Source organism: Fimicolochytrium jonesii, assembly GCF_025526975.1.
Source record: "Fimicolochytrium jonesii strain JEL569 chromosome Unknown EV422scaffold_37, whole genome shotgun sequence".
Classification (NCBI taxonomy): Eukaryota; Fungi; Chytridiomycota; class Chytridiomycetes; order Spizellomycetales; family Powellomycetaceae; genus Fimicolochytrium; species Fimicolochytrium jonesii.
The window spans coordinates 71,394-83,909 of NW_026515704.1; the positions used below are offsets into that span (position 1 = coordinate 71,394).

The window sequence follows — 12,516 nt, forward strand, 5'->3', positions numbered from 1 at the left end:
GTGGGGAAGTCACAGTCCCTCGCGAGCCCTCCGCGCTCCAAATCTTCACAAAGTAGGGCAAGCGCCCAAGTGTGATGTTACTCTAGGCGCCGCTTGCGGAGGCCGCCTTTGGTCAGCAGATGCATATCGATACACTGGATGATCGTGTGGTCTGGAGACCAGGTGGACAAGCGGAGTGGAACTAGATTGTTTCACGACAAACGGCCCTCTCCACACTTGGCGAGATTTGCACTCTTCTATTTTCATGAAACCCCGAAAAGGGGTGAATATGGTCGCGGGTACGTTACTTCCTGCACATCTCGGTACAAAGACAGATGTCAGGATCGATGGCGCTCTGTGGAGGTAGGCAGCCTCCCGAACTCTACACCCGTACAATCTTGGCGGCTACGAAAGGGTCGTATCGTCCACACATCAACCGCCAACACTTAACGCCACGGATAACATTACGATAGTGTTCGACGGCGCCGCTCTGAGTAGTCGCGGCTAGTGGTGAGACCTCAAGCTTGGGTCGGCGGGTTGGCAGTACAACACTCGACACTTCCGCCCACAACGATCTTCACTGCTTCCGAATCGCCTCCACTGATTCGATTGGAAAAACTGCTCTGCAAAATCATGCGCCGACGAGGTTCCCGCTACGGCCTCCCACCGACCAACCGCTCCCTAAAATACGCCCTCGTGCCCTTCCAAGACCTCAAAGGCTGCATAGGCGAGATCAACCTCCCCGACAGCCCGGTCGCCCTGTCGCTCAAGAAACAGGCCCGCTGGAAATGGGCGGACAACTGCCAACCCGACCCTGCTTGGCTGCTTGACAGAGACCGTCTCCTCTGGTACAAGGCGTACACTGTTTTCAATACCCGCGTCGTTGATTACCCGAAGACCATCAAAGCGGAGTTGCGTCGGAGCGGGGACAAACTGATTTGTGTCGAGTGTGTCGGTCAGGCGCGCAATGCTCCCAAACGTCGACAGTCCACCGACGTGAAGGAGATTACTTGTGATAAGCGTCATGAGGCATACTCTGCGAATCAATGCTGTGGGTGCACGCTATGTTCATTCAAACCTCGTAACAAGGCGCTCAAGAAGGTGAAGGGACGGCGGAAACATAGCAGGCAGGCATTGGCGGACGAAATGCTTCTGTACGATGGCATTTTGTACGATGAAGCAGTGGGTTTCCCGTCGATGTAATAGTGGGGCGTTTTTGGTCGAAATCCGAAAGATCTGGCTTTGCTTTTATTCAAAATCGCCCAAATGTATAAGCCTGAACAGGATTCGCCGCACAAGACGGAAAAGGAAAGACGCTGGCTGCCTTTGTGCGCAGTCCAGTCTGCTTCCGTCGGACGAAAACATAACGACAGCGAAATCAGTTCCGAGTCTGCGCGGCAAAATTCAAGCTAGTCAATCAGCGTTCGTTACCCGATGGCGGCTCACTTGTCGTTGTAGTGGGTTTTCAAATCTTTGCACCATGCAGTCAATGCCGAATCTGCTGTTTCCCGTCATGAGGTGCTGCCGCTGTCAACGGGATCGTGAACCGGGCTAAAAAGCATCGGAACGGTCTTCCGCATACGGACTCTCATGCACCCTGGCCGTCGGCTACTGTCAGCTAGCGCTTGTCGCATCGTTCTGACTGATTTACAAGCGCATGCGCGTCGTGTCGGATATGGCGTGTCGCACCCCGCATCTTAGCTCTCGAGAGGCGTGATGCAAGCTTGGCTATTCCCACGCCCAGGCCCATGATCTGGCTCCTAGCCTTTCACAGCCGAGAGTCATTTGGCCCATTCAGCACAAGCGCCTCAGTAGTCATAGCCATGTCTGTATGGCTTTCACCGGTCCGATTTCGGTACATGAGAATCCGCTGATGGGCTCTCGTATTGTCAGAATCTAGCCGGTGATAGCGCGTCGTCGAGTGGTCGGGTCGGCGAGCCGGCTTCAATAGCGACGCGAATCCCCCATCGCACTCCAGGCTGATTGAACCACGCTCTGGCTAGCTCAGCCGCGCCCTTTTTGTCGCTTCGAGCCACGGTGGGTTGAGCCGAACCCCTCGGCCTCCAACAAATCCTTCGCACAGTTGTTGATACATTTGAACCTCGCAGCGCCCAATTTCACACCACCGTACCATCTCGTCACAACTACCATCGCATTCTTCACCTCTAGCGCTTTCATCAGATGCAGCAGCCGGGCACCCGCCGCCGTCTCCCCGTCATCATCACACCCTTCTTTGATGTTCCCGTCGGCTTCCACGACGCGATAAGCGGAGCTGTTGTGTGTGGCGCGTCTGATGCGCTTGTTCGTTAGCAGGGCTCCGAGTATTAGTGAGACTTGCGAAGGCTGCGTGATGCGGGCGACGTGGGCGACAAAGACGCTTTTGCGGTCAACGAGCGGGGTGGCGGAGTGAATGATCGACGGGCAGTTTGGGGGAAGGGTCATCGAGAACATCGATGGGCCTGTTTCTTCGGAATTTGTGGTATCGGTCGTCGGTGTTGCAGCGTTCCTGACAATATGAACGTTGGAATCGAAATACATATGAGGTGGGGCTTTTCTGGTCGCTGTCGCCCTCACACCTCATTCTTGAGAAGGCTCGAGTCGTGCGTGTGCTCGCTCATCTCCGCATACTTCTCCGTTGGGTGAAGTGATGCCTGTCCGCAAATAATCTTGCACTGTGCCACTGCACTTTCGACCATATCGCTCCTGTCCCGTGAACCGGCTATCTTGACGGTACATCATGAGTTGCACATACCTTTCTTCCTTCTTCTCCGGCCTGCTAGCGGAGGCCATAGTACGCCGTACCCAGCGGACATTCGAGTCACTCCTCCTCCCAAAAGCCAAACAGAAGGGGTGCATTCGAGCAAAGAGCGTCTGCAAGAGCAGCGGCCTACTCATTCTTGCAAGCATAGCCGGCCAGTCCTCCAGGTGAGTGGCCCCCCTCGAGAATGGGTCGATGTCCTTCCCACTTGCCAGATGTCTCGACGCCTGAACTTCCGTCGCAAGGAACCCCACACTCCATATACTGTACAACCAACTTTCAGACTCGAAGCCACGTTCTGACAGAAACCGACACTTTCCTCCACTCGTCACACCCGAGGTTGCATACGGACAATGCAACGCAGGCGCTAAGTATATCTAAAAGCTTTCACAAGTCGTCGTATGGGGACTGCAACGTACCTTGCAATACAGCTTCAATCAATAGCAACAACAGCAACATCGAGAAGAACAACACAAGTCAGTTTACATGTTCTCCGTTATGCACTTTATATCCTCTGAATCTCCGGCATCTAATCCATTTCATCTAAAAGCGGTATGTTACATGCCAGCAGGATGTCATGCTTGTCCGCTGCAGTGCGGGCTTGAGGGTACTCTACTGTGTTAGGCCAAAAAAAGTCGACAGTACACTCTACTAGGTGGTGGCGCTCTGAGCATGAGCGGCTTGCGTATCTATTGGTACGCGGAGTGGATGGTGACCCCAGTTGGCGAGGATCTCGAAGCGATCCCCGTCTCAAAGATGCCAATGCTTCAGTCTTTAATAGGTGAATCCGCCGACCGAATAAGCATATGTTTGTGACCACCGTGACGGGTCTTCTTGGGACGCTGATACCAGCGGAAGGCGAAATTGAGAAGCGGCCCTGGGTACGGATCTCGCTCGGGATGCAAACAAGTAGTTCACATCACGAGAAGGGTGCGGATGATATAACATGGTGGGGTGGCGTAAGGCCTCCGATTCACGTTGTTGGGCGTCAATGCAGCGATCAAGGTTGCGAATCTCCCTCTCGGGTGGAGAACAGGGAGTCGGATAGGGTGTACATTCATGGACATGGCACGCGGACTCGTCTCGCTTTGGGATTGCCTGATCACTCGAGAGGTTTTCGTTCGCCAGAACGTTTTGGATCCTTTCGCTTGCGACGGCCATTGCTTTCGGTGTGCGACGATGTCTTGCTCGGGTTCCGCTTGGAGCACAGCGAGACCCCTGCACTCGGGCCTTCCCCTCGGGCCCTTACGCGTCGTCGCTGTCCTTCGACTTGGAGTACATCCATATTGCAAGCTCAACAGCAATCTTTGACTAAGCCCTCTTTCCTAAGCCCCAAAATCGCCCCTCCTCTCCACCACCAACGACCACCAATGCTGTGCGTCTCGCCGAAGTTCCCTGCTCTTCCGCTTCCTCGTTTCCTTTCTGTCAACTGTCCTCTCACGCCTGCACTTATCGCTGCAGCCGGGGAACTTGCGCCATGGCTGGTCTGCGTGGAAGCAAGCGCTCACGACAGCGTACAGGAGCGAGTCGCGGTGTTGGCGACCGTGGATGTGGGACAGGTTTGAGGCGGCGCGGGTGTCGCGGGTGCAGTCGGGGTCCATCGCAGACGGGTATAGTATGTGACGATGGAGGATCGTTTGGGTGTTGCTTCTGGCGTCGTGTCCCAGGGCTATGAGGTGGGAGGGCGGAACCAAAGACTTTGAGAACATATGCGCTATTGAGATTCTCCAGCCCTGGCGCACGGCAGACGGCCAGACTACCGCCAGAGAGGTGCGCGCGCGATGGAGGCTTCTCCTCCTCACAATGCCTGAAGCCTTGGCGGCCTCAGCCTCTGCCGCTGTGGACAAGCGAGCATATTGACAGTTTCATAGAAGAGCATTTTGACAGGACCCGAAGGTCGGTCAGCGAGCAAACCTACCTATTCGAGAACTACGCAGTTATGCTTAGCCCAACTTCAAAACTCGGGCAATCCGAGACCCATCCAAAACAAAAACGATTCTACCAGGAGTCGAACCTGGAATCTCCTGTTCCGTAGACAGGCGCCTTGACCATTGGGCCATAGAACCGTTCGATATCCGCATGTTTTGTTGTAAATACATTCACTAAAAATGCAAATGTGTAAGAAAAGGTGGTCAAATTTGGCCTGGCGCCGCTCGGAGGTGTGAAAAATCCATGTGTCACGTGACGTTCGCGTGGGCAATTTGGGAAGCTCCCCGTCAAGAGACTTCCGGTGTGGATCGTGATGAGCGACCGGTCTTAGTGTCGGAGAGTTTTTCGACGACATATCGACCAAGACGTTGCAGGATTGGGTGTAGTACGGCAAAATGAACGAAAACCCCTTCAGCACAGGACGTCAAAGAGACGACGGATGGAGGTGGAGATACGACGCGATGGAGGATGTCTGCAATTTCGGACTAGACCCTCTATTGTAGCGGGCTGTTGAACATCTCCAGGAAGAAAACTAGGGTAGCCCTCCTAGCTATCGGTGTGAATAAACGAATGTGGTCGGGAAAGCCGGGCTCTTGCACCCCATATGGCGAAACTGATATTTTCTATGCTCGATCCATGCGAACTCTCCCAACCTCATGCCCAACGCATCCAACTCGTTCTGCGTCGCGGCCTTCTCATGTCCTGCGACCCGCCGGCCAGGAATAGTAACCCATGACTACCCTGCAGCTTGCATCGGTCAAGATTCCCGCAGAGCTCCCCTTTTGCTGCCCAGAAGCCTAACCGTTGGTCTGCAGTGTCCAACACGATCGTGGCCATCTTGAACCCCGACCGGTGCTGCGCCACTGACAGCGTTTTGACAACTTCTGGACGGTTCGCAGGTCTCACGAACCCCATTGGTCCTCAACCGACCAAGACAAAAGCCTTCTGCATTCTGTCCTCCGAACGGTTGCATTCCCGGCCCTATACCCATAAAAATGTATGAGAGCTTCCCCATCAGTGCGTAACAGGAAGAGACGGCCAAGTTGGCAAAACCGACAGGGGAGGTTTATTCGCCTGGGGATCGTCACTAGAGAGGTCATTTCCCCAAAACCCAAAGGGGGGACTGATACCCTCTCTACCAGAACATCATGCATCCGATGCGCGATCTCCTATTCCCACATGCGTTCGCCGCAAGAGAGGACCATAGAACCGCGACCGTTTACAGTTGTGAAGACGGGGGCCACACTTGCACATGGCGGGCTGGTTGGTGTCTGTCCCGCACGCTGTGCCCCTCTACAGGGCTTGTCGGACGCGGACCGCTGGTCACTACGGTGCTCCGACCCACCTTCTGTGACCCTGATGGATGGGAGTGGTGCGTGGATTGCCGCAGCGCTGGGAGATCTGAATCCCGGAGTGTCACCCCGACCCATCTACCCGCCTAGATTCGGGAGGCGTACATCGGATGAGAAAAGATGGCCCGGAGACGGTAAAATCTCCGAATTTCGCGCCCGCTCAACATGTCCCCCGTTGCGAAGAAAACCCCGGCCCACAATGTTCACGTTTCACGTACGTAGAGATATGGTTTTTGCTCTGAGAAAGCGTAAAGCATTATGTACAAGGACGTAAGGAAAGGGGAAAGGGGAGACGAAAAAGCAAAGCTCGTTTGTACAGATGCAAAGAATGTGCGGGGGAATATATAACGTAAAGAAGACCCGAAAGGAGGAAGAGATGGGATGAAACGGGGAAGAGTTCAAAGTGTGCTTTGTGGTAAGAGTTCAGTATTCGTTAGAGAGCAATCTACCACCCATAAGGCAACTCGCCGCCATTATTCCTCCTCGCGGCCTTCTCGAGCTCGTAGCACTGTTCGATGGCCCTGCGGGTGTAACCGGAGCTCTGGCCGGGGGCGCAGGCGATGGAGATGCATTGCTTGAGGGTGGCCGAGTGGGTGGAGTAGAAGTGGGATTTGGCGGAGGAGCATTTGTCGGAGTAGGAGTAGTCTTTGTTATTGCCGCCGTAGGAGGAGGGGGAGGTGTACGAGTAGTCGTCTTTTTTGTAGTCGTCCTTCTTGTAGTCGTCCTTTTTGTAGTAGTCGTCCTTTTTGTTGTAGTCGTCCTTCTTGTAGTAGTCGTCCTTTTTGTAGTCGTCCTTCTTGTAATCGTCCTTCTTGTAATCATCCTTTTTGTAACCCCAACCCTCCTTCTTGTAATCATCCTTCTTCCAGTCCTCCTTCTTGTAGTTATCCCCCTTCTTATAATCGTCCCCCCCACTCCACGGCGTATAGGGCGCGGCCGCAAACGACCCATAGTACTTCTTCCCCTCCTTCTTGTACTCCTCCTTCTTGTACTCCCCCTTCTCGGGCTGCTGCTTGGACATATCCACGATGCGGATGGACCGCGCAAGCACGGGGTTCTCGAACGCGGCGGTGGCGACGGGGTTCTTGAAGATGCGAGTTGCGCGGACGCAGTCCTGGGCGGTGTAGAAGAACAGTTTCACGTTGTCGTTGCCTCCGTATGAGGAGCCCGCGACGGAGTCGATGGAGGCCTTGATGACGCCGGCTTGGAGTTTGGGGTCCGGGTTGTCCTCGATGTTGAAGCAGCCTTGCATGTTGATGTTGCCGTCGCCGAGGGTTTGCACGGGCTTGGAGGTGTACGAGGACGATGCGCCGTAGGAGTCTTTTGCGGGCGCGAGCGTGATGGTTGCGGTGGGGCCTTTGCTGTACGAGCCTCCGTAGGAGTTCTCTTTGCCGTAGGAGTTCTCCTTACCGTATGAGTTCTCCTTACCGTAGGAGTTCTCCTTGCCATAGGAATTCTCCCTGCCATATGAATTCTCCTTCCCGTACGAGTTCTCCTTGCCGTAGCCGGAGCCCTCGTACTTCTTCACGTCGTAGTTCTGTTTGTAGCCGTCGTCCTTCTTCCAGTCGTCCCCGCCGTAGGGCTTGGATCCGTAGTCGGAGCTGGGGGGGTTGTAGGAAGGTGCGGCGAGGGCGGTGCCGGCGAGGGCGAGGCCGAGGAGGGCGAGGGTGGTTGTGTGCATTATTGGGTGTTGCTTAGGGGATGGTATTAGGAGATAGTATTAGGGATTGATGTGATGATGGGTTGCTGGATGTAGAAGCTGCTGGATGCTGTTGCTGTTGAGCGGTGGTAGTTGGGTGGGTGATGAGAGGAGGGGATGGAGGACTACCCTGCCTGCTTTTATATCCCGAGGATCAGCATCTGGGTCGCTCAAGGCCTGGACCCTCCCTCGCTGCTGCTGCTCGCGGCAGGTCCAGTGTCCCACAGCATGAGGTTGGTTGCTCCCATGCACGCAAAGTTGCGAACTTTGTGCGAAGGAACGAACCCCTTCGGAGCCTCGCTGCGGTGAACATTCAGCCACGTCTACTGTATTACCCCAGGTGCCCGCGGGTATCGAACACTACTTTTTTTGCGCTCCTGCTGCGCTTGATGTACAGTGTGTAGATGTAGCGAACGGAGGGTGGGTTCCCTCCGGGCGACGGGGGGTTGACCGTTTTTCGTGCGGCAGACCGTTTGCCGGCCTCAACAACACAGCCCGAGTTTCCGTCCTTCCCAGCGAGTGCAGCATTTTGCGCGATGCAACACCCAGCAGGCCAAGACGCGTGGGGGATAGTTCTTCGCGTTCGGCGGGGAGGCTTCCCTCTGAGCGTGTTCTCCAGTCGATCCCTGAATCTGCCTGCGGTCGACGATCTCCAACGGCGCGCCGTCAAGAGGGCTTGGGCTTCTGGACCGCGTTGACCGCAACTGGGACGATCTGCACAGCCCTCCGTTTATAATATCGAAGTTATATTCACAGGCCACGTGACGGATGCTTACGTGAGCATCAAACGCGCTCCCTCCGCCCCCCTGCTCTCTCTCTCACATCAGTGCGGGTGGAAGTGAGAAGTCGCCGGGTTCTCACTCAACAGACATGCAAATTTCTCTCGCCAGAATGTTTCAGGTGGGCGCCCGGCTATGGGGCAGAACCCCAAAGCAGGGCAGCTGCCCATGTTGTTTCCGGCAGCTTCTCGAGATCGTGGAGGCTCTCATCTCCAACACACAAGGGCCGTGCGTCGACGAACAGTTCGTGTTTCCCAACACCTGCAACCCATCCCTTCCTCTGAACGAACACCGGGACACATACAGTCCACCCACGATGTCGTCGCCGCCACGCCCGCTCCCGCACGACATCCTCCTGCACCTCTTCTCCTACATGTACCGCACGCCGCCGCACCACCCCGCGACCCTCGACACGTGTCGGCGAGTGTGCCGCGGGTGGAGGGCGGCGGTTGACTGGGTGTGGGAGAGACCTCTGCGGGGGGTGCGCGATGGGTGGGGGCGTGTGACGGGGAGGGAGGGGGTGTTTGATTTGGGGTGTACGGGTGCGAGGGGGGTGGCGGTGGGCGTGGGGGGTGGGGAGGCGGAGGGGGATTTTGTTGTGAGGCTGGTGAGTTACATATGCGCGCAAGGCGAGCTGCGTCGGCTACCACCTACTTGCTGGTGGTCTCGGATACTTTACCGCTGGTTCTTCCACATGGGGTATAGATGATGGCTAACCCCTCGCTGTCTTGTAGATGCTCCACCCCACCCAACACGGCGGCGCCCTCCTCAGCTACCACACCCGCACCTCCACCACACCGTCCGACTCCCATGTCGTCTTCCTCGACGGCAGCTCGGGCCTCGAGTCCCTCCAAGCCGCGCTACGCCGCATGGGCCGAATCCGGACCGACGACCGGCGTCTTCGAGAACGATGGATGGGCGATAATACTCCGGGACGGTTGATGAGCAGCGCGGACTGGATGGCTGCGCACACACCCGAGGGAGACGGCAAGGAAACGGTAGAGGAGGATGAAGACATCCCATTCGATGTACCCGACACCGACAGCGACGCGACGTTGATGGCAGCCGAGTCAGACGCGGAGGACGACGCGGAAAACACGCTGTTCTTCCACGGCGCCGAGGTCGTTTCGCAATGTCTCGCGCTCCGGGCTTCAGAGATCGCCGAGCTGGTTCCCGCCGTCCCCAACACACAGCGGGGGGGAATACACCAGCATTGTGTTCGGGGGTATACCCTCCCGACGACCGGTGGGGATGATGCATTGACGACGGGGGGAGGAGGGGTGGCCAGGGAGTGGTGGGAATGCGCGGGTGAGGATGCGGTTGGGTGGAGACATGATGTGGGGGTGTGGGGTAGGGAGGGGAGGTACGTGGGCGCCGTGGGCGCTGCGAGCGAGGACGAAACCCGGGAGGGCGGTGAGCGGGATTGGTATACCCGACTACGAGCGGGTCACTCTGTGCCCGGGCCGTCGTCGTGCGCTCCCGCCGAGGATGGACATCCAGCTGTTTCGCCGTACGCCATGGCGGGTCTGATCATCGGCAGCGATGCGGGACTGCAGGCCCTGTCCCGGTTCCTGATCCCACGATCGGACGACCGGACGGCGCCGCGGTACCTTTTCGCAGTGGTAAGCCCCCATATCCGCTCTCCATGTTTTGGCGTCTCGCGTCTTGTATATGAATCTCATCCATGTGTTTCCAGCTTCCGCCGTTACCCTCCCTCGTCCCGCCGTTACCGGATCTCGCACCAAGCTCGGTTCACCTTCACCGGCGAGGAAGTCTCCCGGCCGTCTCTCCACCGGGATCCGACGAATCCGCGCCGACTGACAAAAGCACACAGACTAGCTCCACCCCCCGCGCCTCCACCCCCGGGCAAACCACCGCACAAGGCCCCACACCCATCACCCCCCCTTCGCAGCCGTGCACCGCCCATAAAGAGAACCCCTACGCCCACTTCACCGCCACGTTCTACATCCTCCCCGACACACCCACCCTCTGCGCCCACACCTCCTCCACCGACCCCGCCACCCGCCCTCTTGTGGAGGCCGACATCGCGCAGCATATGATCGTCTCGGAACCCTCGGCCGACTTGACCGCGCCTGTACGCACCACACGCACGGTGGGGACGCAAACCCCGCCCCCTCCCACGGGTGTATGTCGCGGCACGCAAACCTCCACAGCAGAATCCGATGACGGTGACGGTGACGATCTCGTGCAAAAGCGGACACGCCACCTCGTCGATACCATAACGCGTATTCTGGCCGCGCGGGACTCGCACAGCCGTCAAACGCACGACCAGGGCGTGTTGTTGCCGCCGCCCGTGTACATCCTCCTCCCGTCGGCGTGCGCCGCCTTCCACGCGGTCCTCACGGGGCGTGCGCACAGGCGCATTTCGCCGCGGTATCGAGGGTATGCGTTGTTGGCGCTCGCCCACGACGGCGAGGCGTTTGGCGTGGATGTGGCGGGCAAGGGGGGGAGGGTGGGTGCGGCGGGGGTGGTGTATGGGGGGGTGCGCGGGGTGGATGGGAATGGGGGGAGGGTGAGGGTTGTGGGCGGGGTGTGATGTGGAGGGCGTTGATGGTGCCCCCTTATGCGCCTATTATGCGACAAGGTGTTTTGTTTGGAGGTTGACGGTGGGGGATCACGTTGAGGAGGGTTAGTTAGATAGTTCGATAGGCAGGAACATGAGAGAGTAGGATATTTGCAGTATTTGTTTCTGTGATGGAAAATTGACGGGGGTTGGTTGACACTTTTTGATGCTTCTGAAAGGGAGAAAAGGAAGGCCAGTTGAACAGAGTGAGTCAGAATCACGTGCAGTCACGCTCCCTGCGCACGTCGGGTTTAATCCGCGTGAGAGTGAGAGTGAGAGTGACTCCCCTTTTGCGAGAGAAAGAAGAGCGCGCGCGATTGATTTAGACATCTTGAGAATGTTTCCATCGGTTGTTTGATTAGAGTTCATGAGGGATGTTGGATTCATAGTAGTGCCACTCAACCACTACCACCTACCACTACTACTCCTACTACTACTACTACTCACTCCCTCATCAGCGCCTACGCAGGGAAAGTGCGCTTGTCGTTTTCGCTCTCTCGCAGGTGGGACGGACTCTTATTACACTCACGCACACAAGCGGCTGGCCACCCCCCCCCGAGTGCTCGCTCCCCTATCGGCATACCTCCATATCCGTGCGCTACCGGAAGTGTCACTGACAGTCAGACAGTCCCTCGCCCGCCCCGCCCGCCCGCAGCTGAGCTTAGTAGTAGAGAGCGCTGGCCGCTTTTCTCTCAAGCAACTCGGCACTGCATACATACTTTGGGAACTCACCCACCACCACTCCTCCAAAGAAACGACGACACTTATACCCCACCCACAACCAACACAACTATGCCCTTCTGGAACCGCTCAAAGTCTCGCTCAAAGAGCAAGAAGCGCAACAGGGCCACCACTCCGCCTCCTGACAGCTACAGGCACGCCGAGCACCTCATGCCCCCGCCCAGGAGCTTCTTTGGACTGGGTTCGAGGAAGGGGACTCCGTCGCCGTCGAGCAGTCCGTCCAGAGGGAGTGGGAGTGCGAATAGTTATAGTGCGGACGCGGATAGGGGGAGGCAAGGGAGGAATGATCATTCTAGGTAAGGCCCCGCGAATGAAGCGTTCCGAGCGAGTTCCAAGCGGAGCAAGGAGGAATGCTCGAGGGACCGGGCTGTAGGCCCAGGAACGCTTGAGAGTTGGTTCGTCTTGACTGATCCATCTCCCTCGCTTCTTAGACAAGGCTACGGCAAACCCCTCCCACGCCCCTCCCTCGAAAACCTCTCCTCCACCACCACCACCACCACCGACTCCTGGGACGCCCTCTTCAACCTCTCCTCCCGCCCCTCCACCCCCACCGTCCCTTCCACAACGACAAAAAACACAACAGACGTAGTCGTCGTCACATCCACCGGCCCCATGTACATCATCAGCTGCGATCGGTATAATACCGTGCAGTGGTTGTTGGAGGAGACGGCAAAGAAGCTGCCGAAGGATCATGC

The 12,516-nt window shown here is 57.1% G+C and overlaps 4 protein-coding genes and 1 non-coding gene across 5 annotated transcripts; 2 read left to right on the forward strand and 3 right to left on the reverse strand.

The window, feature by feature from the left end:
* Window positions 1-1,983: 1,983 nt before the first annotated feature.
* Window positions 1,984-2,769, reverse strand: EV422DRAFT_571754 (ribosomal protein S5 domain 2-type protein; the record flags this gene model as incomplete). Its single annotated transcript, XM_053073029.1, has 3 exons — window positions 1,984-2,485; window positions 2,554-2,682; window positions 2,732-2,769. The coding sequence occupies 3 exons, from the start codon at window positions 2,767-2,769 to the stop codon at window positions 1,984-1,986; spliced, it is 669 nt and encodes a 222-aa protein (XP_052921337.1).
* A 449-nt stretch (window positions 2,770-3,218) lies between these two features.
* Window positions 3,219-4,529, forward strand: EV422DRAFT_545763 (uncharacterized protein). Its single transcript, XM_053071476.1, has one exon. It carries the CDS (start codon window positions 3,544-3,546, stop codon window positions 4,300-4,302), a length of 759 nt encoding a protein of 252 aa, XP_052921338.1. The 5' UTR covers window positions 3,219-3,543; the 3' UTR covers window positions 4,303-4,529.
* Window positions 4,530-4,730: 201 nt separating this feature from the next.
* On the reverse strand, window positions 4,731-4,803 carry EV422DRAFT_t151. Its single transcript has one exon. It is a non-coding gene; the product is annotated as a tRNA-Arg (tRNA).
* Window positions 4,804-6,377: 1,574 nt separating this feature from the next.
* On the reverse strand, window positions 6,378-7,888 carry EV422DRAFT_289774 (uncharacterized protein). The gene is made up of 3 exons (XM_053066029.1): window positions 7,248-7,888; window positions 6,902-6,926; window positions 6,378-6,850 (listed from the first exon to the last, which is right to left on the reverse strand). The coding sequence occupies exons 1-3, from the start codon at window positions 7,697-7,699 to the stop codon at window positions 6,464-6,466; spliced, it is 864 nt and encodes a 287-aa protein (XP_052921339.1). The 5' UTR covers window positions 7,700-7,888; the 3' UTR covers window positions 6,378-6,463.
* A 1,171-nt stretch (window positions 7,889-9,059) lies between these two features.
* Window positions 9,060-10,962, forward strand: EV422DRAFT_545769 (uncharacterized protein). The gene has a single exon (XM_053071477.1). It carries the CDS (start codon window positions 9,231-9,233, stop codon window positions 10,554-10,556), a length of 1,326 nt encoding a protein of 441 aa, XP_052921340.1. The 5' UTR covers window positions 9,060-9,230; the 3' UTR covers window positions 10,557-10,962.
* Window positions 10,963-12,516: the final 1,554 nt, after the last annotated feature.